The following is a 25,960-nucleotide window of genomic DNA, read 5'->3' on the forward strand; positions in this document are numbered from 1 at the left end:
GCCAGCCGCTGCCACGAGGGAAAGACGCTTCAGTTTCTCGCATGCGCAGTGAGTAAACATGAGCCTCGGGCAGATAAGAGAAACCGCGATCAGAGTACGGCGCGTGCGCAGATCAGGGATCGCGATTGCGAATCCTCCGCTGAGGTGATTTGGATATCCCTAGGACGTTGAGGGCACGAGTCGGGTCCTGAGACCAGGTAAGCATCTGCGGAGAAGCCAGGTAACCCTACGGCTGCCGACGACTGTCAAAGGCTCCGGAGAGAGGACTGCGAGCCGGGACGCCTGGGTTTTTCCCGACTTGCGACCCCGAGTGGCGCAGCCAGTTTACCTGAGGCCGCGCTGGCGGTGGGGTGGGGCCGGCCGTGACACCCGAGCTCAGTTTTCTCGGGACCTGGTTTACGCTAGGTGCTGTGGGTCGGCCCTGGGGCTGTTCAGGCACTCAGGGCAGGGGAGAGGAGAGACTACCGTCCTGGAGAAAACGGTTCCACGGAGGCCCAAGGCGAAACGGAAGGATCCTCATGTACATAACTGAGCGGAATGGAGCTGTGAGCACGCATCAGGTGCTGTTTCAGGCCTGGCACGTAGTAGGGGTCAGCACTGCCCTTGCTAGGCTTTTGCGGAGATACTCGTTTTTTTTTAATAGACGTGGGGTGGGGGGGGGGGGTCTCACTGTGTTGCCCAAGCTGATCTCGAACTCCTGGCCTCAAGCGATCCTCCTTCCTCGGCCTCCCAAAGTGCCGAGATCACAGGCGCAAGCCACCCAGCCCTACTTTTGAAGGACCAAAGGGAACCCGCTCTCCTCCCCGTGGGACCCCAGCCCATTTCATGAGCACTGTGCAGGCCACATTCTTCCGCATAGTTAACCTATATAACGTCTTTCCAGCTCCTCGATTTCCCTCCAGGAGTTCTGGCTCACAGTAAAGGGACTTCCCTGGCACTATCACTTAGGCCTCCACGACCCAGGAAATGGATCTGCCCTTGGAATAACATCTGCCAGGAGGCGTTACATCTCATTGGAGCTTCCTAAGTATACCTACCAATTATTTTTTTTACTTTTTTTATTTTTGCGGGGGCGGGTACGGGGGACAGGGTCTCACTCTGTCACCCAGGCTGGAGGGCAGTGGCGCGATCTCGGCTCACTTTAACCTCTGCCTCCCGGGTTCAAGTGATTCTTCTGCTTCAGCCTCCCGAGTAGCTGGGAATACCGGTGCCCGCCACCACATCCAGCTAATTTTTTGTATTTTTAGTAGAGACGGGGTTTTGCCATATTGGCCAGGCTGGTCTCGAATTCCTGACCTCAGGTCATCCTCCTGCCTCGGCCACCCAAAGTGCTGGGATTACAGGCATGAGCCACCACGCCTGGCAATTTTCAAAGGGTAAATCTGATGTTATCCTATCTTTCATGATTTTTTAAATTATATTACATAATTCCAAAAGATATTTTATGTTTAAACCAGGACTTACTTCATTGAAGATGGTTTTATCTTTCAGTGTGAACCTGCTGGGAAGTCAGGCTATATTTTTGGCATCACAGTGATCTCCTTAGTACCTGATTTCACAGACCAGAATTATGATCCCACCAAATAACATGTTTTCAGTAATGTCATGGCTTATCAAGTACTTCTTAAATTGGACCATACCAAATAAAATAATTTACAAGCCACTGTTGTAGATGCCTTTTCACCCTAAGCTCTAAAACAAAGGCCCATGAAATAATCAGTTCCCAGACTGGGTTTGTGTCATAAGACAACAGCGTATGTGGTGTGTCATTCCAAAGTTCCTCGGCCTTGTAGTTGAGAGATCTGACATGCTCCTATTTAGTGACCACTAAGTACTTTACATTTATGGCAACATGTATGATTTTGTTCTCACTCTAGGTAGTAGTATCTCCATTCTACAGATGAGGAATTAGAGCCAAAGTTGCCCAGTAAGTAAACTGTGGCATTGAGACACTGAACGCAGGTCTGTTGGCCACAGAGTTCGCAATCCTTGGCAGGAAGGCCTTTTTGGGACAAAAGAAAAAATGAGAGGAGTTGTCAAATACAGAAAGTCAGGCCTGGTCCAAATGTAGTGAGTTTTGTGTGTGTGTGTGTGTGTGTGTGTGTGTGAGAGACAGAGCTCAGCTCACTGCAAGCTCCGCCCCCCAGGTTCACGCCATTCTCCTGCCTCAGCCTCCCTAGTAGCTGAGACTACAGGTGCCTGCCACCAGGCCCAGCTAATTTTTTTTTTTTTTTTTTTTGTATTTTTAGTAGAGATGGGGTTTCACCGTGTTAGCCAGGTTGGTCTCGATCTCCTGACCTCATGATCCACCTGCCTCGGCCTCCCATGGTGCTGGGATTACAGGCGTGAGCCACCGCGCTCGGCCTAGTAGTGAGTTATCTTAATTAATTGTTCACAGTCACAGATCAAACTTCTTGTTCTACTCTTTCCCCCTTCTCTACTGTACTTGACTAGTCTTTTTAAAAAGAGAAAGTTGGCCGGGCGTGGTGGCTCATGCCTGTACTCCCAGAACTTTGGGAGGCCAAGGCAAGTGGATCGCTTGAGGTCAGGAGTTCGAGACCAGCCTGGCCAATATGGTGAAACCCCATCTCGACTAAGAATACAAAAATTAGCTGGGCGTGGTGGCTGGTGCCTATAATCCCAGCTACTTGGGAGGCTGAAGCAGGAGAATCGCTGGAACCCGGGAGGCAAAGGTTGTAGTGAGCCAAGATGGTGTCACTGCACTCCAGCCTGGGCAACAGAGTGAGACTCGTCTCAAAAAAATAAATAAATAAAAATTTAAAACAGAAAAAGTTAAGGAAAAGGAGCTAACATTGCCTAAGAAACTGGAAAAAGATCTGGAGATACTGTGAAAGGTAATGAAACAAGGTGTAGAAAGGATAATTTAGTTTCAAAAATTGAAAACCTAATGGTTTCCAAGATAGGTCTTACTGAGATAATCAGGAAGTGTGCATCTCTTATTTTCTTTATTTGTATTAAATACAATAATGTATTTGAAAGTGCTTTGCAGCTGGACGTGGTGGCTCACGCCTGTAATCCCATCACTTTGGGAGGCTGAGGCAGGAGGACTGCTTGAGCCCATGAGTTCGAGACCTGCCTGGGCAACATGGCAAGACCCCATCTCTACAAAAAATTAAAAACTAGCTAGGTATGGTGGTACACACCTGTGGCCCCAGCTACTGGGGAGGCTGAGGCAAAGAAGCTTGCTTGAGCCCAGGAGGTCAAGGCTGCACTGAGCCATTTTTATGCCACTGCACTCCACTTGGGTGACAGAGGGAGACCCTGTCTCAAAAAAAAAAAGAAGAAGAAAGTGCTTTGGTTTGGATATGTTTAAGTCCTAAACAAACACAAGGCATCGTTAATAGAAATACAGGCTTTGAGACTTTTGGAAGAAAATATACAGTGTTGTTATTCCTGCTTTTTTAATGTGTTTCTGTTTTAATAGTGTAGTTGATAAATTATAAAGTTCCCGTTAGATGCCATAAATAGAACAAATATGGGGCCGGGCACGGTGGCTCACACCTCTCAGCACTTTGAGAGGCCGAGGCGGGCGGATCGCCTGAGGTCAGGAGTTCAACACCAGCCTGAGAAACACGGTGAATCCCCATCTCTACTAAAAATACAAAAAATTAGCCAAGCGTGGCGGCGTGCGCCTGTAGTCCCAGCTACTCGGGAGGCTGAGGCAGGAGAATTGCTTGAATCTGGAAGGCGGAGGTTGCAGTGAGCTGAGATTGCGCCACTGCAGTCCAGGCTGGGTGACAGAGTGAGACTCTGGCTAAAAAAAAAAATAGAAGAAATATGATACACACAAATAGCACAGGTGTAATTCTGTGGATTCAAAGTTTTCTGCTTAAAAAAAAATAAACGGGGCCAGGCACTGTGGCTCACGCCTGTAATCCCAGGACTACGGGAGGCTAAGGCAGGCGCATCACCTGATGTCAGGAGAAACCCCCGTCTCTACTAAAAAATACAAAATTAGCCGGGCATGATGGCAGGTGCCTGTAGTCCCAGATACTCAGGAGGCTGAGACAGGAGAATCACTTGAACCCGGGAGGCAGAGGTTGCAGTGAGCCAAGATCACGCCATTGCACTCTAGCCTGGGTGACAAGCGAAACTCCGGCTCAAAAATAAAATAAAAATGAACGAGATGTTGGGATTGTGTGAAGTGAATGTTTTCCTCTTTACTTCATTAGCTATCTCTTGAATTCTGCAGCATTAAGCATTCAAGCATTAAGCCTGTTAAATTTAGACCAGACCTAGAGTAGTCTCTTTTTCCTCCTGTCCCCCAAAATCAAAGACTACAGCTCTGCATTTCCGGCTCAATCTATTATGCTTTCCTTGTTTGAGAAATAACTATCTGCGAACACTTACTGTGAGTGAAGGGTGCTTTATCTTCAGCGTAAAACCCCACGTCTAGGAAATGGCATGGTCTGTTTCAAGCCTTACCAGCAATACTCACTGGTTCCATTTGAGAGGTTTCAGCCCTTAAGGATTTCAGATACCTACAGCAGGAGGACGAGCTAACAGGAGGATGTGAAAGACAGGGAAATGCTACTTTCTTTTTAACTACCATTTTACAGACAGCACCAAAACACTTTTTTTTTTTTTGAGACGGAGTCTCACTCTGTCACCCAGGGTGGAGTGCAGTGGCGCGACCTCAGCCCACTGCAACCTCCGCCTGCCAGGTTGAATCCATTATTCTGCTGCAGCCTCCTGAGTAGCTGGGACTACAGGTGCACACCACCACACCTGGCTAATTTTTTGTATTTTAGTACAGAGGGGGTTTCACCATGTTGCCCAGGCTGGTCTGGAACTCCTGAGCTCAGACAATCCACCCTCAGCCTCCCAAAGTGCTAGGATTACAGTCATGAGCCACCACACCCAGCCCCAAAACACATTTTTGAAACATGAATTATTATTATTAAGCATTTGTCGAAAATCATTTTCCCCTCACTTAGCTTCTAGCACCACCTGCTGGCCGTTTTGTCTTTTCAAAGCAGCAACATTGCACGTTGGTCTGTTTAAGCTCAATGTTGGTTGGCCCTTAACTGTTTATTAGGTCATTGTTTTGAGACCTATGGTTTCATCTCCTTCTTAAGGAAGAGACAAGACGGAATAAGCAGGTAATCAGCCCTCCTGAATTCTTGCCGCAGTTTCTTAAATGTCATATAAATAAGAAACATGCTGGGCATGGTGGCTCATGACTATAATCCCAGCACTTTTTGAGACCGAGGCAGGCAGATTGCTTGAGCTCAGGAGTTTGAGACCAGACTGGGCAACATGATGAAACCCCATCTCTACTTTTTTAGAAAAGAAAAAGAAAAGCTTTTAAAAGTGTCTGTCCTAGCAATCAGAAGAACTTGCTGATTCCTGTGTTCTGGAACAATGCTTGTCAAATTTTATGTGCCTCTGCATCACCTGAGGATCTTGTTAGGCTGCAGGTTCTCATTTGGTAGGTCAGAGCAGGGCCTGAAATCTTCATTCCTAACCATCCTCCACGTGGTGCTTTTGCCACTATGCGGACCACACTTTGGGTAGCAAGATTCTAGAGCTACATTGTCCCATAAAGTAGCCACCAGCACATGTGGCCCAAACTGAGATGTTCTGTAAGTATGACCATAACCTAGATTTTGAAACCTTCATATTTAGGGGGAAAAAAGAATATCTCAATTTTAAAATATTGGCTGGGTGCAGTGGCTCACACCTGTAATCCCAGCACTTTGGAAGGCTGAGGAAGGCAGATCGCTTGAGCTTGAGTTCCAGACTAGCCACAGCAACATGGTGAAACCCCGTCTCTACAAAAAATCCAAAAATTAGCCAGGCATGGTGGTACATGCCTGTAGTTCCAGCTACTCAGGAGGCTGCGGTGAGAGGATGGCTAGAGCCTGGAAGGCAGAGACTGCAGTGAGCTGAGATGGCACCACTACACTCCAGCCTGGACGATGGAGCCAGACTGGTCTCAAAATAATAAAACGTTGATCACATGTGGAAATAATATTTTTGATATATTGGGTTAAATATAAATTTCATCATTTATTATTTCTAACGTAACTACTAGAAAATTTAGAATTTCACGTGGGTAGCATTAGTTTTGTTTTTTGTTTTTTTTGTTTGTTTTTGAGACAGAGTCTCTCACTCTGTTGCCAGGCTAGAGTGCAATGGCGCAATCTCAGCTCACCGCAATCTCCACCTCCCGGGTTCAAGCGATTCTCCTGCCTCAGCCTCCCAAGTAGCTGGGACTACAGCTACGTGCAACCATGCCCAGCTAATTTTTTGTATTTTTAGTAGAGACGGCGTTTCACCGTGTTAGCCAGGATGGTCTCGATCTCCTGACCTCATGATCTGCCCGCCTTGGCCTCCCAAAGTGCTGGGATTACAGGCGTGAGCTACCGCGCCCAGCCCAGTAGCGGTAGTTTCTATTGGACAACACTGTTCTAGAACATTAACACAACAGAGGTGACATTTTTTATTTTTTTTCCCCCAGATGACCCAGTTTCCCAATCTCCTTGTTTCCATGTCACCATCTCTGCTAGCTCAAATCAGTATTTGTTTAATTCTTTTCTTGGGACGATTTCCTTGCCCTCCCATCACACTCCTTTACACCTTCTCAGCCTTCACCATTCCATCATGATCCCAGGGGTCTCATCAAGCAATGAACAGTCCTATGTGCCAGAATACTAGCAGCATCCTTGTTTAAAGCACTTAGCCTTGCCATGGGGGTGTGGGGCCTGGACCAGCAGCAACAGCCTCATCTGTGAGCTGGTTAGAAATGCAGAGCCTCGCCGGGCACGGTGGCTCACGCCTGTAATCCCAGCACTTTGAGAGGCTGAGGCTTGTGGATCATCTGAGGTCAGGAGTTCGAGACCACCCTGACCAACATGGTGAAACCCCATCTCTATTAAAAATACAAAAAAAAAAAAAAAAAGCTGGACGTGGTGGTGGGCACCTGTAATCCCAGCTACTTGGGATGCTGAGGCAGGAGAATTGCTAGAACCCGGGAGGCGGAGGTTGCAGTGAGCAGTCAGGGTGACGGAGACTCCGTCTAAAAAAAAAAGAAGAAGAAATGCAGAGCCTCAGGCCTCACCCCAGACCTAGTGAACCAGCATCACAAGTCACAAGACTCCCAGGTGATTTGTATGCACATTAAAGTTTGCATGGTGAGACTGGCTGGTGAGTACTTTAACAATCTTCATAAAGCACACTGTTTCAGTTAGTCTCCGCACCTGTTCCTTCAGTTAGTTTTAATGAAGTTTCTGCAAGGTTTATATACCATGAAAGTTGTAGCTAAGGTAAACTAGTGCTTTACCTTTCAAAAAAAAAAAAAACAGTGAATTTTAGATAAATGGCGTCCAGAAGGCAGGTCCAGAGATTGACATCTCATGCTTTCCTGAAAATAGATTAAATATCCTTTATTTTATTGACTTTTTTTTTTTTTTTTTTTTTTTTTGAGAGAAAGTCTCACTCTGTACCCCAGGCTGGAGTGCAGTGGCGTGATCTTGGCTCACCACAATCTCCGACTCCCGAGTTCAAGCGATTCTCCTGCCTCAGCCTCAGCACACCACTGCACCCAGCTAATTTTTTGTATTTTTAGTAGAGATGGGATTTCACCATGTTGGCCAGACTGGTCTTGAACTCCTGACCTCAGGTAATCTGCCCACCTTAGCCTCCCAAAGTGCTAGGATTAGAGGTGTGAGCCACCACGCCCAGCCTCAAATATCCTTTAACCTTTTCAGAGACACGAAGTGAAAGGCATTACCATCCTCTTTACTTCTCTCCAAAGTGAGAGCTGTTGATGACACAGCATCACCTCCTACATCTAGGCTTTTATTTTAGGGTTTTTGTTTGTTTGTTTGTTTTTAATAAAAGAGATGGAGTCTCACTATGTTGCCCAAGCTGATCATGAACTCCCAGCCTCATGGGCTCCTCCCACCTCAGCCTCCCAATATGCTGGGATTTCAGATGTGAGCCACCACACCCAGCATTATTTTTTATTGTATTTTTTATTTTACTGTTTTTTGTTGTTGTTGTTTTTTGAGACAGAGTCTCGCTCCTTCAGTCTTCGCCCAGGCTGGAGCGCAGTGGCACGATCTCGGCTCACTACAACCTCTGCCTCCCAGGTTCAAGCAATTCTCCTGCCTCAGTCCTCCCAAGTAGCTGGGACTACAGGTGCCCACTACCACCCCCAGCTAATTTTTTGTATTTTTAGTAGAGACGGGGTTTCACCATGTTGGCCAGGATGGTCTCGAATTCCTGACCTCAGGTGATCCACCTGCTTCAGCCTCCCAAAGTGCTGGGATTACAGGCACGAACCACCATGCCCAGCCTATTTTGTTTTTTAGAGATGAGGTCTCCCTATGTTGCACAGGCTGGAGACAGCTTCTGGGCTCAAGCAATCCTCCCACTTCAGCCTCCCAAGTAGCTGGGACTGTAGGCTATTATCTTGTTTGCTCCAGCCACAGGCCTTGTTGCAGAGTTGAACATGCCATCCCTGCAGATAGTCTGTCTTGGTTTGAGTTGAATTTGGAAGCTGGAGGAGGGATGTGCTGACCAGATCCAGTCATGAAGAACGCCACTCAGTAGCACATAGGTTTCAAATCCTGACAGCAAGCTCTCCAGGAGGATGAGGGGCATAGAAAGTTTGAGAGCCACTGCTCTACAGTATGTTATCCATCCTCAGCTATCACATGAATCCTGTTTGTGCTTGTCTTCATTTCTCTTTTATGCTACAGACTCTTCAGGCTCTCTGAAGCCCATGCCTGATACTCAATAGATGTTTAAAATATTCTTGCACAAATTAATGTTCCCTTTTGTAAATTCCTTAGACCTGTTATCTCTGAACTTAACCAAGTTGGAAGGGACTGAAGCAATGACAGGAGCTTTCACCTTAACTGCGATCAGCCATTTAGTGCAGAAGCCATCACCAAAGGAAAAGTAGAGCCTAGGGAGTCAGGGTGGAGCGCCAGCCCTACACTGAAGCTCACGTTTGAAGAAGGGAACTGGGGCAGAGCTGTCATGACTGCTGGTTTCCTCTTACTAGCACTTCTCTGTACCATTTTTCTTTTTCTCTTTTTTCATGTCACAATGAGCTATAATTTGAGCTGCTTTTGTTGTTCCCTAAAGACTTTGGATTACTCTGTATCACAAAAACTGAAATCCAATTCGTATTTTTTTGGCCTTTGGGGAAGTGGAACCATGGGTGTGTTTGTCATTTTTAGCAGTCATTGGAGTAGGGCCAAAGCTCCAGGAGATACTAAAAGTGTCTAGAATTGTCTGATTGGCTGTTGGAATTAACTGTTAAACAAAGCAGCCAGTAACTGAACACCGGAGACCTTCCAGTGTGTCTGGCAGTTCTGAACTAGGACAGAAAGGTAGAGATTCAAACAGTGGACTGGTGACAAAGCACCTGATAAAAGCACTCTCATCTCCATCCTTTGTCTGGGAGTCTCGCCTTGCCTTGGAATCACTTCCTCTCTTTTTCACTGCACTGGTTTGTGCCAGTGCTGTCCTGCCTGGTCACATTTACCAGCTAGCGGATGAGAAACTCAGAAGTGCGGGGCTCATGTTCCATAATGAATTGAATCCGGGACTACAGGCTGCCTGATACACAAATGAATTTTGTTTTGTGGATTGAAAACAGGAATAAGGAAAGATAAGTTTTGGACATTGACTTAGTCTACTCAGTCATTCGAAGGTAAGGTGATTCTTTGTCAGAGAGAGTTCAGAGAAAGTGCCCGGGTTTATCATTTATCTTTTTCTAAAGGTATTTGATATTATACACATTTCATACACATTAAACAAAACCAGTTTTTAAAGCACCACTTTCCTTGGCACACTCCATTTCAAAGTATATCCCTTCACAGTCATGGAGCACCTTGCCAATACCATCTTTTAAAACAAATTTTTTTTTTTTGGCTGGGCGCAGTGGCTCACACCTGTAATCCCAGCACTTTGGGAGGCCGAGGCGGGCGGATCACGAGGTCAGGAAATCGAGACCAGCCTGGCTAACACGGTGAAACCCCGTCTCTACTAAAAATACAAAAAATTAGCCGGGCATGGTGGCAGACGCCTGTAGTCCCAGCTACTTGGGAGGCTGAGGCAGGAGAATGGCGTGAACCCAGGAGGCGGAGCTTGCAGTGAGCCAAGATCACACCACTGCACTCCAGCCTGGGCGACAGAGCGAGACTCCGTCTCAAAAAAAAAAAAAAAAAAAAACAAAAATTAGCTAGGTGTGGTGGCACGTGCCTGTAGTCCCAGCTACTCGGGAGGCTGAGGCAGGAGAATCACTTGAACCCAGGAGGCGGAGGTTGCAGGGAGCCGAGATCGCGCCACTGTACTCCACCCTGGTGACAAAGCAAGACTCCATCTCAAAATAAAAAAGAAATAGCAGAAGTAGAGATGAAGGATATCATATTGTCATTCTAAAGGTGACCAGTGTCTTCTCAGTATCACTGTACTGGTTACTAACCTAGAGGCTTACATGTGAAGTAACAGGAAATTGCACATATTTACAAGAAAGCAACGCCTGATCCCATGTCTCCATCCTGCTTCCTCCCAGTGGGTATCTATCTGGATCTCAGGGGGCTCAGGAGACAGCAGCAGGCTCAGGGGAAGTTGACCGAGGGTGAGGTGGACAGGCTGGGAGCAAAGCTGTGGAGTGATCTGCTGGATGTCCAGTTACCTTAGAAGCTGGCTCCCACCTAGATCAGACACCAGTTGCCATGACTACAGTTTATGAGGTTTCAAACACTAAAAGAAGCTATTTAGAGCCTCATATGAGGCAGTTGCTTAATAAGAGCAGCACAGGCCGGGCGCGGTGTGGCTCACTCCTGTAATCCCAGCACTTTGGGAGACCGAGGCAGGTGGATCACCTCAGGTCGGGAGTTCAAGACCAGCCTGACCAACATGGAGAAACCCTGTCTCTACTAAAAATACAAAATTAGCCGGGCGTGGTGGCACATGCCTGTAGTCTTAGCTACTCAGGAGGCCGAGGCAGGAGAATCACTTGAACCCAGGAGGCAGAGGTTGTAGCAAGCCAAGATCACGCCATCGCACTCCAGCCTGGGCAGCAAGAGCGAAACTCCATCTCAAAAAAAAAACAAAAAACAAAAAAAAAGCACATCTGTATTTAGTGCCTACTAAATAATCTACTAAGTAATCTTCAATAAAGATGCTCTAACCAAGTGGTACTTTTGCAGTTCCCGTAATCCTCCTGGGTGACAGAGATTTTACTACAAATCAGTCTCAAGCCTTGAAAGGAATCAACAAAGCCCTTTCTAGAATACTTTTTTCTGTGATCTTTTGTTTTTTGAGACAGAGTCTCGCTCTGTCACCCAGGCTGGAGTGCAATGGTGTGATTTTGGCTCACTGCAACCTCTGCCTCACGGGTTCAAGCGATTCTCCTGCCTCAGCCTCCCAAGTAGCTGGGATTACAGGTGCGTGCCAACACACCTGGCTAATTTTTGTATTTTTAGTAGAGATGGGGTTTCACCATGTTGGTCAGGCTGGTCTCGAACTCCTGACATTGTGATCTGCCCGCCTCAGCCTCCCAAAGTGCTGGGATTACAGGTATGAGCCACCGCACCCGGCCTTTTTTTTTTTTTTAAGACAGAGTCTTACTCTGTCACCCAGGCTAGAGTGCAGTGGTACCATCTCAGCTCACTGCAACCTCCACCTCCTGGAATTCAAGCAGTTCTCCTGCCTCAGCCTCCCAAGTAGCTGGGATTACAGGCGCCCACCACTGCGCCCGGCTAATTTTTTGTATTTTTAGTAGAGACGGGGTTTCACCATGGTCTCGATCTCCTGACCTCGTGATCCGCCCTCCTCGGCCTCCCAAAGTGCTGGGATTACAGGCGTGAGCCACCACGCCTGGCCCTACGTGCCTATTTTTATACCAGTACCACGCTGTTTTGGTGACTATGGCCTTATAATATAGTTTGAAATCAGGTAATATGATGCCTCCAGATTTGTACTTTTTGCTTAGTCTTGCTTTGGCTATGTGGGCTCTATTTTGGTTCCGTATGAATTTTAGAATTTTTTTTCTAATTCCGTGAAGAATGATGGTGGTGGTATTTTGATGGGGATTGTGTGGAATTTGTAGATTGCTTTCGGCAGTATGGTCATTTTCACAATATTGATTCTACCCATCCATGAGCATGGGATGTGTTTCCATTTGTTTGTGTCATCTATGATTCCTTTCAGCAGTTTTGTAGTTTTCCTTGTAGAGGTCTTTCGACTCCTGTGTTAGGTATATTCCTAAGTTTTGTTTTTGGTTTTTTTTTGTTGTTGTTGTTGTTGGTTTGTTTTTGCAGCTATTGTAAAAGGGGTTGAGTTCTTGATTTGATTCTCCATTTGGTCACTGTTGGGGTATAGAAAAGCTACTGATTTGTGTATGTTAATCTTGTATCCAGAAACTTTGTGAATTCTTTTATCAGTTCTAGGAGCTTTCTGGAGGAGTCCTTAGGGTTTTCAAGGTAAACGATCACATCATTAGCAAACAGTGACAGCTTGACTTCCTCTTTATGGATGTGGATGCCCTTTATTTCGTTATCTTGTATGATTGCTCTAGCTAGGACTTCCGTACTATGTTGAAGAGAAGTGGTGAGAGTAGGAATTCTTGTCTTGTTCCAATTCTCAGGGGGAACAGTTTCAACTTTTCCCCATTGAGTAGTATGTTGGCTGTGGGTTTGTCATAGATTTTTTTTTGCTGGTTTTGTTTTGTTGTGAGACAGTCTTGCTCTGTCACCCAGGCTGGAGTGCAGTGGGGCGATCTCAGCTCACTGCAACCTCCGCCTCCCGGGTTCAAGCGGTTCTCCTGCCTCAGCCTCCCGAGTAGCTGGATTACAGGCATGCGCCACCACGCCCAGCTAATTTTGTATTTTCAGTAGAGACGGGGTTTCACCATGGTCAGGCTGGTCTCGAACTCCCAACCTCAGGTGATCCGCACTCCTCGGCCTCCCAAAGTGCTGAGCCACTGCACCCAGCCTCAGTTTGAAGAATTTTTTAATTTCCATCTTGATTTTGTTTTTGACCCAATGCTCATTCAGGAGCAGGTTATTTAATTTGCATGTATTTGCATTTTTTGTTTGTGGGGCTTTTTGGTGTTTTGTTTGTTTGTTTTGAAACGGAGTTTTGTTCTTGTGCCCAGGCTGGAGTGCAACGGCACAATCTCGGCTCACTGCAACCTCCGCCTCCCAGGTTCAAGCAATTCTCCTGCCTCAGTCTCCCAAGTAGCTGGGATTACAGGCACCTGCCACTACACCCAGCTAATTTATTTGTATGGTTCTGAAGGTTCCTTTTGGAGTTGATTTCCAGTTTTATTCCACTGTGGTCTGAGAGAGTGCTTGATATAATTTCAATTTTTTTTTTTTTTTTTTTTTTTTTGAGATGGAATCTCGCTCCGTCGCCCAGGCTGGAGTGCAGTGGAGCAATCTTGGCTCACTGCAAGCTCCACCTCCCGTTCACGCCATTCTCCTGCCTCAGCCTCCCCAGGAGCTGGGACTACAGGCACATGCCACCAAGCCCGGCTAATTTTTGTATTTTTAGTAGAGACAGGGTTTCACTGTGTTAGCCAGGATGGTCTCAATCTCCTGACCTTGTGATCCACCTGCCTCGGCCTCCCAAAGTGCTGGGATTACAGGTGTGAGCCACCGCACCTGGCCTAATTTCAATTTTCTTAAATTTATTGAGGCTCATTTTATGGCCTGTCATATGATCTCTCTTGGAGAAAGTTCCATGTACTGTTGAATAGAATGTGTATTCTGCAGTTGTTGGATGAAATGTTCTATATATTATCTGTTAAGTCCATTTGTTCCAAGGTATAGTTTAAATCCATTCTTTGTTGACTTTTCATTTTGATGACCTGTCTAGTGCTGTCAGTGGAGTACTGAAGTCCCCTACTATTATTGTGCTGCTGTCTATCTCATTTCTTAGGTCTGTTAGTAATTGTTTTATAAATTTGGAAGCTCCAGTGTTAGGTTCATATATGTTTAGGATTGTGATATTATCCTGTGACAAGGCCTTATTACCATTATATAATGTCCCTCTTTGTCTCTTTTAACTGCTGTTGCTTTAAGGTTTTTGTCTGATACAAGAATAGCTACCCCTGCTTGTTTTTGGTGTCATTTGCATGAAATGCCTTTTTCCACCCCTTTAAGTTTACATCAGTCCTTATGTGTTAGGTGAGTCTCCTGAGGGCAGCAGATGGTTGATGAGTTCTTATCCATTCTGCAGTTCTGTATCTTTTAAGTGGAGCATTTGGGCCATTCACATTCAATGTTAGTATTGAAATGAGGTACCAGCTGGGCGTGGTGGCTCATGCCTGTAATCCCAGCACTTTGGGAGGCCCAAGGTGGGCAGATCATGAGGTCAGGAGATCAAGACCATCCTGGCTAACACAGTGAGACCCCGTCTCTACTAAAAATACAAAAAATTAGCCGGGCGTGGTGGCGGGCACCTGTAGTCCCAGCTACTTGGGAGGCTGAGGCAGGAGAATGGCGTGAACCTGGGAGGCAGAGCTTGCAGTGAGCCGTTATCATGTCACTGCACTCCAGCCTGGGCAACAGAGTGAGACTCTGTCTCAAACAAAAAAAAAAAAAAAAAAAAGAAAGAAAGAAATGTGAGGTACCATTGCATTCATTGTGCTCTTTGTTGCCTGTGTACTTCAGGGGTTTTTTGGTTTTGCTTTTTAACTTGTATTTTTGTTTTATAGGTCCTGTGTGATTTATGCTTTAAAGAGGTTCTGTTTTGATGTGTTTCCAGGATTTGTTTCAAGATTTAGAGCTCCTTTTAGCAGTTTTTGTAGCAGTGGCTTGGTAATGGTGAATTCTCTCAGCATTTGTTTGTCTGAAAACAACTATCTTTTCTTCATATGTGATACTTTTTGCTGGATACAAAATTCTTGGCTGATAATTGTTTTGTTTGAGGAGGCTGAACATAGGACCCCAATCCCTTCTAGCTTGTAGTGTTTCTCCTGAGAAATCTGCTGTTAATCTGATAGGTTTTCCTTTATAGGTTACCTGGTGCTTCTGTCTCACAGACTCTTAAAATTCTTTCTTTCATTTTAACTTTGTCCGGAATTGGTGGGTTCTTGGTCTTGCTGACTTCAAGAATGAAGCCACGGACCCTCATGGTGAGTATTACAGCTCTTAAAGATGGTGTGTCCAGAGTTTGTTCCTTCAGATGTTCAGATGCGTCCGGAGTTTCTTCCTTCTGGTGGGTTTGTGGTCTCGCTGACTTCAGGAGTGAAGCTGCAGACCTTCGCAGTGAGTGTTGCAGCTCTTAAAGGCAGCACAAACCCAAGGAGTGAGCAGCAGTAACATTTACTGCAAAGACCAAAAGAACAAAGCTTCCACAGTGTGGAAGGTGACCCGAACAGGTTGCACTGCTGGCTCAGGCAGCCTGCGTTTATTCCCTTATCTGACCCCACCCACATCCTGCTGATTGGTCCATTTTACAGAGAGCTGATTGGCCCATTTTACAGACAGCTGATTGGTCTGTTTTGACAGGGTGCTGATTGGTACGTTTATAAACTTTGAGCTAGACACAGAGTGCTGACTGGTGCATTTACAATCCTTTAGCTAGACACAAAAGTTCTCCAAGTCCCTAGATTTAGCTAGACACAGAGCACTGATTGATGTGTTTACAAACCTTGAGCTAGACACAGAGTGCTGATTGGTGCATTTACAATCCTTTAGCTAGACACAAAAGTTCTCCAGGTCCCCACTAGATTAGCTAGACACAGAGCACTGATTGGTGCATTTGCAAACCTTGAGCTAGACACAGGGTGCTGACTGGTGTGTTTACAAACCTTGAGCTAGACACAAAGTGCTGACTGGTGTATTTATAAACCTTTAGCTAGACATAAAAGTTCTCCAAGTCCCCACCCGACTCAGGAGCCCAGCTGGCTTTGCCTACTGGATCCCATGCTGGGGCCGTGGGCGGAGCTGCCCGCTAGTCCCACACCACGCACCCGCACTCCTCAGCCCTTGGGCGGTCAATGGGACTGGTTGCAGAACAGGGGGCGGCGCCCGTCCGGGAGGCTCTGGCCATGAGGGAGCAGGGCTGGGGGAGGGGGGACTCAGGCATGACGGGCTGCAAGTCCCACACCCTGCTCCACAGGGAGGCAGCTGAGGCCCGGCAAGAATTCGAGCACAGCCCGGGCGGGCCAGCAGTGCTGGGGGACCCGGCACACCCTCCACAGCTGCTGGCCAGGGTGCTAAGCCCCTCACTGCCTGGGGCCGGCGGCACCAGCCTGCCACTCCTAGGTCGGGGCCCGCCAAGCCCTCACTGGCCCACGAGCTCTCCCTCCACACCTCCCCACAAGCGGAGGGAGCCCGCTTCGGCCTTGGCCAGTCCAGAGAGGGGCTTCCACAGTGCAGCGGCGGGCTGAAGGGCTCCTCAAGCACAGCCAGAGTGGATGCTGAGGCCAAGGAGGCGCCGAGAGCGAGTGAGGGCTACTAGCACATTGTCACCTCTCATTTGGATAACCTGATGACAGTATGCCTAGATGAAGATCTTTTTGCAATGGATTTCTCAGGTGTTCTTTGTGCTTCTCGTATTTGGATGTCTAGGTCTCTAGCAAGGCCGGGGAAGTTTTCTTCGATTATTCCCCCAAATATGTTTTCCAAGCTTTTAGATTTCTCTTCTTCCTCAGGAACACCAATTATTCTTAGGTTTGGTCGTTTAACATAATCCCAGACTTTTTGGAGGCTTTGTTCATATTTTCTTATTCTTTTTTGTCTTTGTTGGATTGGGTTAATTTGAAGACCTTGTCTTCGAGCTCTGAATTTCTTTCTTCTACTTGTTGAATTCTATTGCTGAGACTTTCCAGAACATTTTGCATTTCTAAAAATGTGTCCAAAGTTTCCTGAATTTTTGATTGTTTTTTCTTTAAGCTATCTATTTCCCTGAGTGATTTCTCCCTTCACTTCTTGTATCATTTTTTGGATTTCCTTACATTGGGCTTCACCTTTCTCTGGTCCTTCCCTGATTAATAACTAACCTCCTGAATTCTTTTTCAGGTAAATCAGGTATTTCTTCTTGGTTTGGATCCATTGCTGGTGAACTAGTGTGTTTTTTGGGGGGTGTTGAAGCGTCTTGTTGTCATATTACCAGGGTTTGTTCATTTGGGTAGGCTCTGTCAGAGGGAAGGTCTAGGGCTGAAGGCTGTTCAGATTCTTTTGTCCCACGGGGTGTTCTCTTCATGTAGTACTCTGCCCCTTTTCCTATGGATGTGGCTTCCTATGAGCCAAACTTGCAGTGATTGTTGTCTCTCTTCTGGGTCTAGCCACCCAGCGAATCTTCCCAGTTCCAGGCTGGTACTGGAGGTTATCTGCAGAGTCCTGTGATGTGAACCATCTATGGGTCTCTCAGCCATGGCTACCAGTGCCTGTTCAGTGGAGGTGGCAGAGGGTACAATGGAGCTTTGGTGGGTTAATGGTCTATTTTTTTTGCTGGTTGGCCTCCTGCCAGGAGGTGGTCCTTTCCAGAAAGCATCAGCTGTGGTAATATGGGGAGGAACCAACAGTGGGCGGGGCCCTAGAACTCCCAAGATTATTTGCCCTTTGTCTTCCCGCCAGGGTGCATAGGGAAGGACCATCAGGTGGGGGTGGAGCTAGGCGTGTCTGAGCTCAGACTCTCCTTGGGCGGGTCTTGCTGCGGCTGCTGTAGGGAATGTGGGTGAGATTCCCAGCTCACTGGAGTCGTGTACCTAGGAGAGTTATGGCTGCCTCTGCTGAGTCATGCAGGTTGTCAGGGAAGTGGGGGAAAGCTGGCAGTCACAGGCCTCACCCAGCTCCCACACAAACCCAAGGGCCGGTCTTACTCCCACCGTGTTCCCCCACAACTGCCCGAGTCTGTTTCCAGGCAGAGGGTGAGACTGGCTTGAAAATTTGCCCCGAGGCTGTTCCCCTCCCAGCTGCGAAAGAAAAGGGCTATAGTTCTTCCCCAACCTGTGAAGTCTGCATGCCGGATTCGTGCAGTTGCCCGAGTTCTGGCCAGGAGGCTTCTCACCCTGTTTAAATTGTTACCAAGTTCAACTAGAGAATGCTTCTCCCTGTGGAGTTTTATCCCTTGCTCCTCTGGCCACCCTCCCGATGGATCTCTGTGGTGCCAGGCAGGAATGGGCTTTCTGGGGACCCAGCGAGCTCCCACGGCCTTTCTGCTGCTTCCTCTACCCCTGTATTTCACTCTGCTGAGTCTGACTTAGCTCCAGGTAAAGTTGGAAATTTCTCCTGCAAACAGACCTTCAGCCTCTCCAGTGGGGGGGTGTGTGTTCGGGAGAGGAGGGTCTCCCTTTCCCACTTCCACAGTTGGGGCACTCACAGTATTTGGGGGTCTCCCGGGCCCTGCAGGAGCAATCCGCTTCCTTCAGAGGGTCTGTGGGTCCTCTCAGGATTGCTGGTTTGTTCTTGCAGTTGATCTAGAGCTAAAATTCACAATGCGAGCCTCTGCATGCTGCTCTGTCTGAAGCTACAATCTAGTCCTGCCTCCTGTCTGCTATGATCCCAGGAGCTCCCATGCAAATAAATTATGATCACAAGGTCCCAAAATAGGCTGTCTGCAAGCTGAGGAGCAAGGAGAGCCAGTCTGAGTCCCAAAACTGAAGAACGTGGAGTCTGATGTTCAAGGGCAGGGAGCATCCAGCACTGGAGAAAGATGTAGGCGGAGGGTCTAGGCCCATCTCGTCTGTCTTTTAATATCTTCTCTAACTAACCTGTAAGCTCCAAGAGGACAGTCCAGCTCTTTTTCATCTCATGTCCCTCACTATACCTAACAAGGACCTTATTAAAAGTTGACTGGCTGGATGCAGTGGCTCACGCCTGTAATCCCAGCACTTTGGGAGTCTGAAGCAGGTGGATTACTTGACCTTAGGAAGTTCAAGACCAGCCTGGGCAATATAGCGAAACCCCATCTCTACAAAAAGTAATTACTCAGATGTGGTGGTGTCTGCCTGTAGTCTTCACCTACTAGGGAGCCTGAGGTGACAGAATCGCCTGACCCTGGGGAAGTCAAGGCTGCAGTGAGCTGTGATCGCGCCACTGCAGTCCAGCCTGGGCGACAGAGTGGGACTCTGTCTCAAAAAAAAAAAAAATTAGTTGACTTGGTAGTTCCAACGATGAGTACCAGTTGGACCACATTGTTGGCAGTGCGTCCAGGGAACAGATGTTCACATTCAAATCCATGAAACTGGAAACAAAAAACAACAATCATGACATTGATTGATAGTGATGTTTACTATGTCAGACTGTTTAAGCTCAGCTATAAAATAGACTCTCAGCCCCGGGTGGGGGTGGGGGGTGGCTCACACTTATAATCCCAGCACTTTGGGAGGCCGAGGTGGGCAGATCACCTGAGGTCAGGAATTTGAGACCAGCCTGGCCAACATGGTGAATATCCGCCTCTACTAAAAATACAAAAATTAGCCGGGTGTGGTGGCACACGCCTGTAATCCCAGCTACTCAGGAGGCTGAGGCAGGAGAATCACTTGAACCTGAGAGGCGGAGGTTGCAGTGAGCCAAGATCGCGCCATCGCACTCCAGCCTGGGCAACAGAGCGAGATTCCGTCTCAAAAAATAAAATAGACTCTCATACTGTCATCTTTACATTTTGATTTCAGAGATTCTCAAACATTTAAATACTGGCACTTGACCCAGATCCTAATTTTTGCTTGATGCACTATTTACCTGTATCAAATTACAGTCCGTTCCTTTGAATTTTTTTTTTTCTTTTTTTTTTTTGAGACACTGTCTCGCTCTGTTGTCCAGGCTGGAGTGCAGTGGCTCTGCCTCAGCCTCCCGAGTAGCTGGGATTACAGGCGCCCACCACCAAGCCCGGCTAATTTTTGTATTTTTAGTAGAGATAGTTTCATCATCTTGGCCAGGCTGGTCTTGAACTCCTGACCTTGTGATCCACCTGCCTCGGCCTCCCAAAGTGCTTGGATTACAGGCGTGAGCCACCACGCCCGGCCTGAATTTCACACTCAAAACCTCTCCTTTCTGAGAAAACAGCACCCCCGGGTACTTGGAAGATATTTTTCGTCTATTGCAAGAAAATATGTATTAGCTGGCAGGGCATGTCCTGGTAACATGGCAGACAGTGCAAGGCTGAGGAGAGGGGCGTCTTGCTGAATAATGTGTCTCCACTCATTTCCTAAATTCCCTCGGTAACAGATGGGTCATCATTTGAATTGCTTTATAAAAAGCTGTCTTTGAATCTGAAGCATAATCTTGAGGGCAGATGCCTCTTACTGAAAGCTCTCCTTATTCATCTAACCCAGGTCCTCAGCCAGCAGAGCCACATTCCTTATGAGCACCGCGGGTTTATTTCATTTTCCTACACCACTGACCCGAATATGCCCGGCGCCATGGGGACTCCGGCTTTGGGAGAAGCTGACGTTGTTATCCCCAGGAATAGCTGTCACTCCGGTCCAGATGGCAGGCAAGAAGGACTACCCTGCACTGCTTTCCTTGGATGAGAATGAACTCGAAGAGCAGTTTGTGAAAGGACATGGTCCAGGGGGCCAGGCAACCAACAAAACCAGCAACTGCGTGGTGCTGAAGCACATCCCCTCAGGCATCGTTGTAAAGGTAGATCACAGAAGGCCGCTGAGGGGAGAGGCCCCGCCCAAGGGTTCCACAGCCTCCAGAGATTTCTCCCAAGTGTGAATGGGATTAGCCAAAGTGCATTATTTTTCTGGCTTGGGCCACCCTCTACCAGCCAGGCAGTAGAGGGCACCGCAGATCTCGTCCCATCCCTGAGCCATTCCTCCCTAAGGCAGAACCTCCTACAACAGCCTGGGAAGCCTGTTTCCAGGATCTTTTGGAGCCAGGGTATGGCTGCCATCCTTGAATTTGGCAGACAGCACTGGTGCTTGGCTGCTGCCCCGGAAGCAACGTCTTGACAAAGCTAAGCAGTGGCTGATAAAGGCAGGCGCCCGGGCAGCATGGTTCTTTCAAATCCGTTCCCGCTGCAGGAAGGCTGCCGAGATCCCCAGCATTGCTATGGGCTCCAAGTCCCTGAGGAGGCAGCAAGCAGGCATGGGTTGTCTGCTGGCAGTCCCAGCCCTTAACTGTCATGGCTGGTTAACATTAGGGTGGCCACGTCCTCCATGCCTCTCTGTCCCCTTTGGTAAATGTCGGTGATACCTCCCCTTCTGGACAGAGAGGACTGAGGGCGAGATCATGGAGGATCATGGAGGCCAGGCATTTTCCAACCTCAGAAGAAAAAATGCTGTGCACAGCTGCCTATAGGAGTCTTCCTTTTTACATTAAAAAACAAGTCTCGGGCCAGGCACGGTGGCTCATGCCTGTAATCCCAGCACTTTGGGAGGCCGAGGTGGGTGGATCACCTGAGGTCAGGAGTTCGAGACCAGTCTGGTCAACATGGCAAAACCCCATCTCTACTAAAAATACAAAAATTAGCCGGGTGTGGTGGCGCGTGCCTGTAATCCCAGTTACTCGGAGGCTGAGGCAGGAGAATCACTTGAACCCTGGAGGCAGACATTGCAGTGAGCCGAGATCACGCTACTGCATACCAGCCTGGGCAACAGACAAGATTCCCTCTTAAAAAAAAAAAAAAAAAAAAGGTTGGTCAGAGGGGCTCCCAGTCCATCTGCCTCAGGGATCACGAGAGAGTCCTGGAAGCAGCACAGAAAAGAGATAGCCAAGGCAGGTGTTTCATATATAACAATACTGGCAGCAGATACTTACAGGCCATGGAAACGTGTGGGAGGAACTGTTCGAAGCAGCATTAACTCTGCAGTCCCCAAAACCCCATGTTCATGATTTCCATCACAGTACAGGTGTGGAATCTGGGACATAGAGAGGCTAAGTGACCTGCCCAAGGTCCTGCCACTCAGTAGTCAGTTCACACCATACCCCAAGTCCATGTTCCTAACAGCTGCACGCTGGGTTTTTGAGCCACGAGCATATCATGTAAAACCTCAATCATTTCTTTTCCTCCTTGAAAAGTGTCATTCATGAGTAACAAAATTCTGAAACCTGAGAGTTAATTTTTGTTTAACCTATTTGACATAACTCATTCCAAACTTGCTTTCAGAATTATTCTTTAACCCTAATTTCATAGAATCTTTTTTTTTTTTTAAGAGACAGGGTCTTGTTTTGTCAGCCAGGTTGGAGTGCAGTGGTGCAATCATGGCTCAGTATAGCCTCAAACACCTGGGCTCAAGCAATCCTCCCGTCTCAGCCTCCTGAGTAGCTGGGACTGCAGGCATGCCCCACCACACTCAGTGTTTTTTGTTTCGTTTTGTTTTTTGAGACAGTCTTGCTCTATTGCCCAGGCTGGAGTGCAGTGGCGCAATCTCAGCTCACTGCAACGTCCGCCTCCTGGGTTCAAGCAATTCTCCTGCCTCAGACTCCCGAGTAGCTGGGATTACAGGTGCCCATCACCACGCCCAGCTAATTTTTTTGTATTTTTACTAGAGACAAGGTTTCACCATGTTGGCCAGGCTGGTTTCAAACTCCTGACCTCAAGTGATCCACCCATCTCGGCCTCCAAAGTGCTAGGATTACAGGCATGAGCCACCACGTCCAGCCATCCAATCTTTACATTTTTGGTACAGATGGGGGGGTCTTGCTATGTTGCCCACGCTGGTCTCAGACTCCAGCCCTCAAGTGATCCTCCTGTTTCAGCCCCCAAAGCATTGGGATTATAGGTGTGAGCCACTATGCCTGGCTTAAGATTTATCTTTTATCAAACAGCTTTGCAAGGCACTCACCTATAATAACTGAGGCATTACACAGTGAATGAGTTATGGCTGACTAATAATAAAAATGCTATTTTCTTCCTTCAGACAGAACTTTATGCTTATGAATGGTGCACACAAAGTGGTTGTTAACTGGCCACAAGCTAAATACATCAGTTGATACTTTCATAATTATTTTGCGACTTTAAGTTATTTGAAGGCCACTGTTGCTTCTAAACAAAATAGCACTCCTAATGATTAAAACAATCACAGTGAAAGCCACATAATACAGCAAGGGTATGGGACACAGGGCAGAGGCAGGAAAGGGGCTGGTCTTCTCTGTCACTGACTCATGGGGACTCCTGATAAGGGGCTTTGCCATCCAGGTTTGTCCCTCTCTATAAAGTGAACAGGTTGTCCTGACCAGCCTGGCCAACATGGTGAAACCCCATCTCTACTAAAAATACAAAAATTAACTGGGTATGGTGGCGTGCGCCTATAATCCCAGCTACTTGGGAGGCTGAGGCAGGAGAATCACTTGGACCCAGGAGGTGGAGGTTGCAGTGAGCCAAGATCACGCCATTGCACTCTAGCCTGGATGACAAGAACGAAACTCTGTCTCAATAAATAAATAAAAAATAAAAAAGCGAACAGATTGAATTTAATGACTTATGAGGTCCTGTCCATTTTTAACATCCTGTGGTTTTCACATTATAAAATATTATCTCTTACAGTGCCATCAGACAAGATCAGTTGATCAGAACAGAAAGCTAGCTCGGAAAATCCTACAAGAGAAAGTAGATGTTTTCTACAATGGTGAAAACAGTCCTGTTCACAAAGAAAAACGAGAAGCGGCGAAGAAAAAACAAGAAAGGAAAAAAAGAGCAAAGGAAACCCTGGAAAAAAAGAAGCTACTTAAAGAACTGTGGGAGTCAAGTAAAAAGGTCCACTGAGAAAAGAATTACAGATTCCAACTGACAGAATCTGCCAGAAGCTCCCAGGGAATAATGGTGGCGAGTTCCATCACCAGCATTATTATAGTGCTTCAAAAGAAATATTTTTGATGAACTTAAAAGACAACAAATTTATTTAAATGGTGCACTAAACTGTAGTGAACAGAGACATGCATGATTCAAGAATAAAACTCGGCCGGGCACGGTGGACGGTGCCTCACACCTGTAATCCCAGCACTTTGGGAGGCCGAGGCGGGCGGATCACTTGAGGTCAGGAGTTTGAGACCAGCCTGGCCAACATGGTGAAACCCCGTCTCTACTAAAAATACAAAAAATTAGCCAGGCATGGTGGCGGGCACCTGTAATCCCAGCTACTCGGGAGGCTGAGGCAGGAGAATTGCGTGAACCTGGGAGGCAGAGGTTGCAGTGAGCTGAGATCGCACCACTGCACTCAAGCCTGGGCAACACCTGGGTGATAGAGCGAGACCCCATCTCAAAAAAAAATAAAACTAGGTCAAGTGCAATGACACACGCCTATAATCCCAGCACCTTGGGAGGCTAAGACAGGAAGATCACCTGAGCCCAGGAGCTCAAGATTGCAGTGAGCTATGAACACCACTGCACTCCACCTGTCCACTTGTTCTTGTGTGACAGAACAAGACCCTGTCTCTAAAAAATAAGATAAAACCATAAAGAAACACAGTCAGTACTATACAAGAATAATGGCTACTTCTAGAGGGAAGGAGTTGTCATTGTGATGAGGCACTTGGAGAGGTTCTGGGGTGCCTGACAAAGTTCTGTTTCTTCACCTGGGTGGTAGTTAGAAGGGTGTCCCCGTATTTCAAATTGTACCTTTGTCTGTGTGATTGTATCTGTTTTGTAATAATAAAATTTTTTTTGTAATTAGTAAGGTCAATTTTTATGGAGAACTGGAGAATGGAGTCAAACATTAATAGCATTTCTTGGCAACTTGCCATCTGCTGGGAAGCCGCTGCCCAGTGACACTTAAACGTCAGTTATCCCCATGTCAGCTCAAGACAGTAACAGAAAACAAGGGCCGGGCATGGTGGCTCACGCCTGTAATCCCAACACTTTGGGAGGCTGGGGCAGGTGGATCATGAAGTCAGGAGTTTGAGACCAGCCTGACCAACATGGTGAAACCCCATCTCTACTATAAATACAAAAATTAGCCAGGCGTGGCAGCACACGCTACTCGGGAGGCTGAGGCAAGAGAATTGCTTGCATCTGGGAGGCGGAGGTTGCAGTGAGCCAAGATTGCGCCATTGCACTCCAGCATGAGCAACAGAGCAAGACTCTGTCTAAAAAAAAAAGAGAGAGAAAACAAGAGGGTTGGAAGAGCTAAAGTCTCTGTTCCTTGTCCATGTGCTCTATTAGCTTCTAGGCTGTATGATGCCCAGTTGTGCCTCTGATGTAGAAACATTCCCTGCACGTTGGTTTGCAAGATTTGTAAAGGTGAGGTTCCAGAATCTGATTTGCTTGTAAATTTACATCACTTAAGCTGGATTTGACCTTACAGTTGTTTTTCTTTTAAAGCCATGCTTTATAGCTTGGCTTGTTAGAACTCTTCTGGAGTCCACGTAGAAAACAAATAGGGAAAAATACTGAGAAGTGAGAAGGCCATTGGGAGATTGCCAGTTGCAGGGCCTCAGTTCTGCAGTCTGTCCAGCAGGCCTAGGCGGCATGTCCAGTAGGCCTAGGCGGCATGTCCAGTAGGCCTAGGCGGCATGTCCAGTGCATACATCCAAGCACACCTTTCTCTTTGAGGCTGCCAATGAAGGCTCTTCTCACCTCAGTGACAGCTTTGGATGCTTACACATTCAATGCAGGGCTCATTCTACACCTCCTGTTGCAAGTGTACAGGACCCTTCCCCAGCCCAAACACCCTGTAGAAAATAAAGTCTCTAGAACAACACCTAAGAAACCAGTAAGAGTGGGAAGGGAAATTTGGAGCTGGAGATAAGAAGAGTGGTTTCCGTTTGTCTCCTCTCTCATACCTTTGCAACTTTCTGCCACATGCAGGAAGGGGACACAGCACCCGTTTCGCTAGAGCCTGTTCCTGCTGGCCTTGAGCCTTGTCACGGCTGAGAATTCGCCTCATGCCTGCATCAAAGAAAGACAAGTCTCTCTCATTTGTCTTTGTCTACTGCTCAGCAAAGCAAATTCTCATTGCAGGTATTTAGGGCCTAAGGTATAGAGTAAGAATTAAAATCCCTTTGGGAGGCACTGTCAGAGACCACCACGTGGATTCTCAACACATCCAGTGCAGCCCATTTTTTCCCTGGCA

General features: G+C 47.2%; 1 protein-coding gene and 1 long non-coding RNA gene across 8 annotated transcripts; one reads left to right on the plus strand and one right to left on the minus strand.

The window, feature by feature from the left end:
• Positions 1-47: 47 nt before the first annotated feature.
• MTRFR (mitochondrial translation release factor in rescue) lies at positions 48-24,561 on the plus strand. Of its 7 annotated transcripts, none has more exons than XM_055358310.2 (5): positions 58-197; positions 406-560; positions 884-1,027; positions 20,276-20,585; positions 23,437-24,561. In XM_055358310.2, exons 4-5 carry the CDS (start codon positions 20,304-20,306, stop codon positions 23,653-23,655), a joined length of 501 nt encoding a protein of 166 aa, XP_055214285.1. In that variant the 5' UTR covers positions 58-197; positions 406-560; positions 884-1,027; positions 20,276-20,303; the 3' UTR covers positions 23,656-24,561. The 7 variants fall into 7 exon arrangements, with proteins under 7 accessions (XP_063550526.1, XP_055214285.1, XP_063550527.1 ...); XM_063694457.1 differs by having other exon boundaries at positions 949-1,027; XM_004054089.4 differs by lacking the exon at positions 884-1,027.
• On the minus strand, positions 8,290-10,903 carry LOC129525907 (uncharacterized). The gene is made up of 2 exons (XR_008670455.2): positions 10,510-10,903; positions 8,290-9,597 (listed from the first exon to the last, which is right to left on the minus strand). It is a non-coding gene; the product is annotated as an uncharacterized lncRNA (long non-coding RNA).
• Positions 24,562-25,960: the final 1,399 nt, after the last annotated feature.

The sequence above is a fragment of the Gorilla gorilla genome, chromosome 10 (assembly GCF_029281585.2).
Source record: "Gorilla gorilla gorilla isolate KB3781 chromosome 10, NHGRI_mGorGor1-v2.1_pri, whole genome shotgun sequence".
NCBI lineage: Eukaryota > Metazoa > Chordata > Mammalia > Primates > Hominidae > Gorilla > Gorilla gorilla.

Excerpts from the sequence above, each read along its gene's own strand:
- MTRFR (XM_063694456.1), top strand. The coding sequence starts at position 20,304 with ATGAGCACCGCGGGTTTATTTCATTTTCCTACACCACTGACCCGAATA. Across the intron at positions 20,586-23,436 it reads CCTCAGGCATCGTTGTAAAG|TGCCATCAGACAAGATCAGT; the intron begins GTAGATCACAGA and ends TATCTCTTACAG.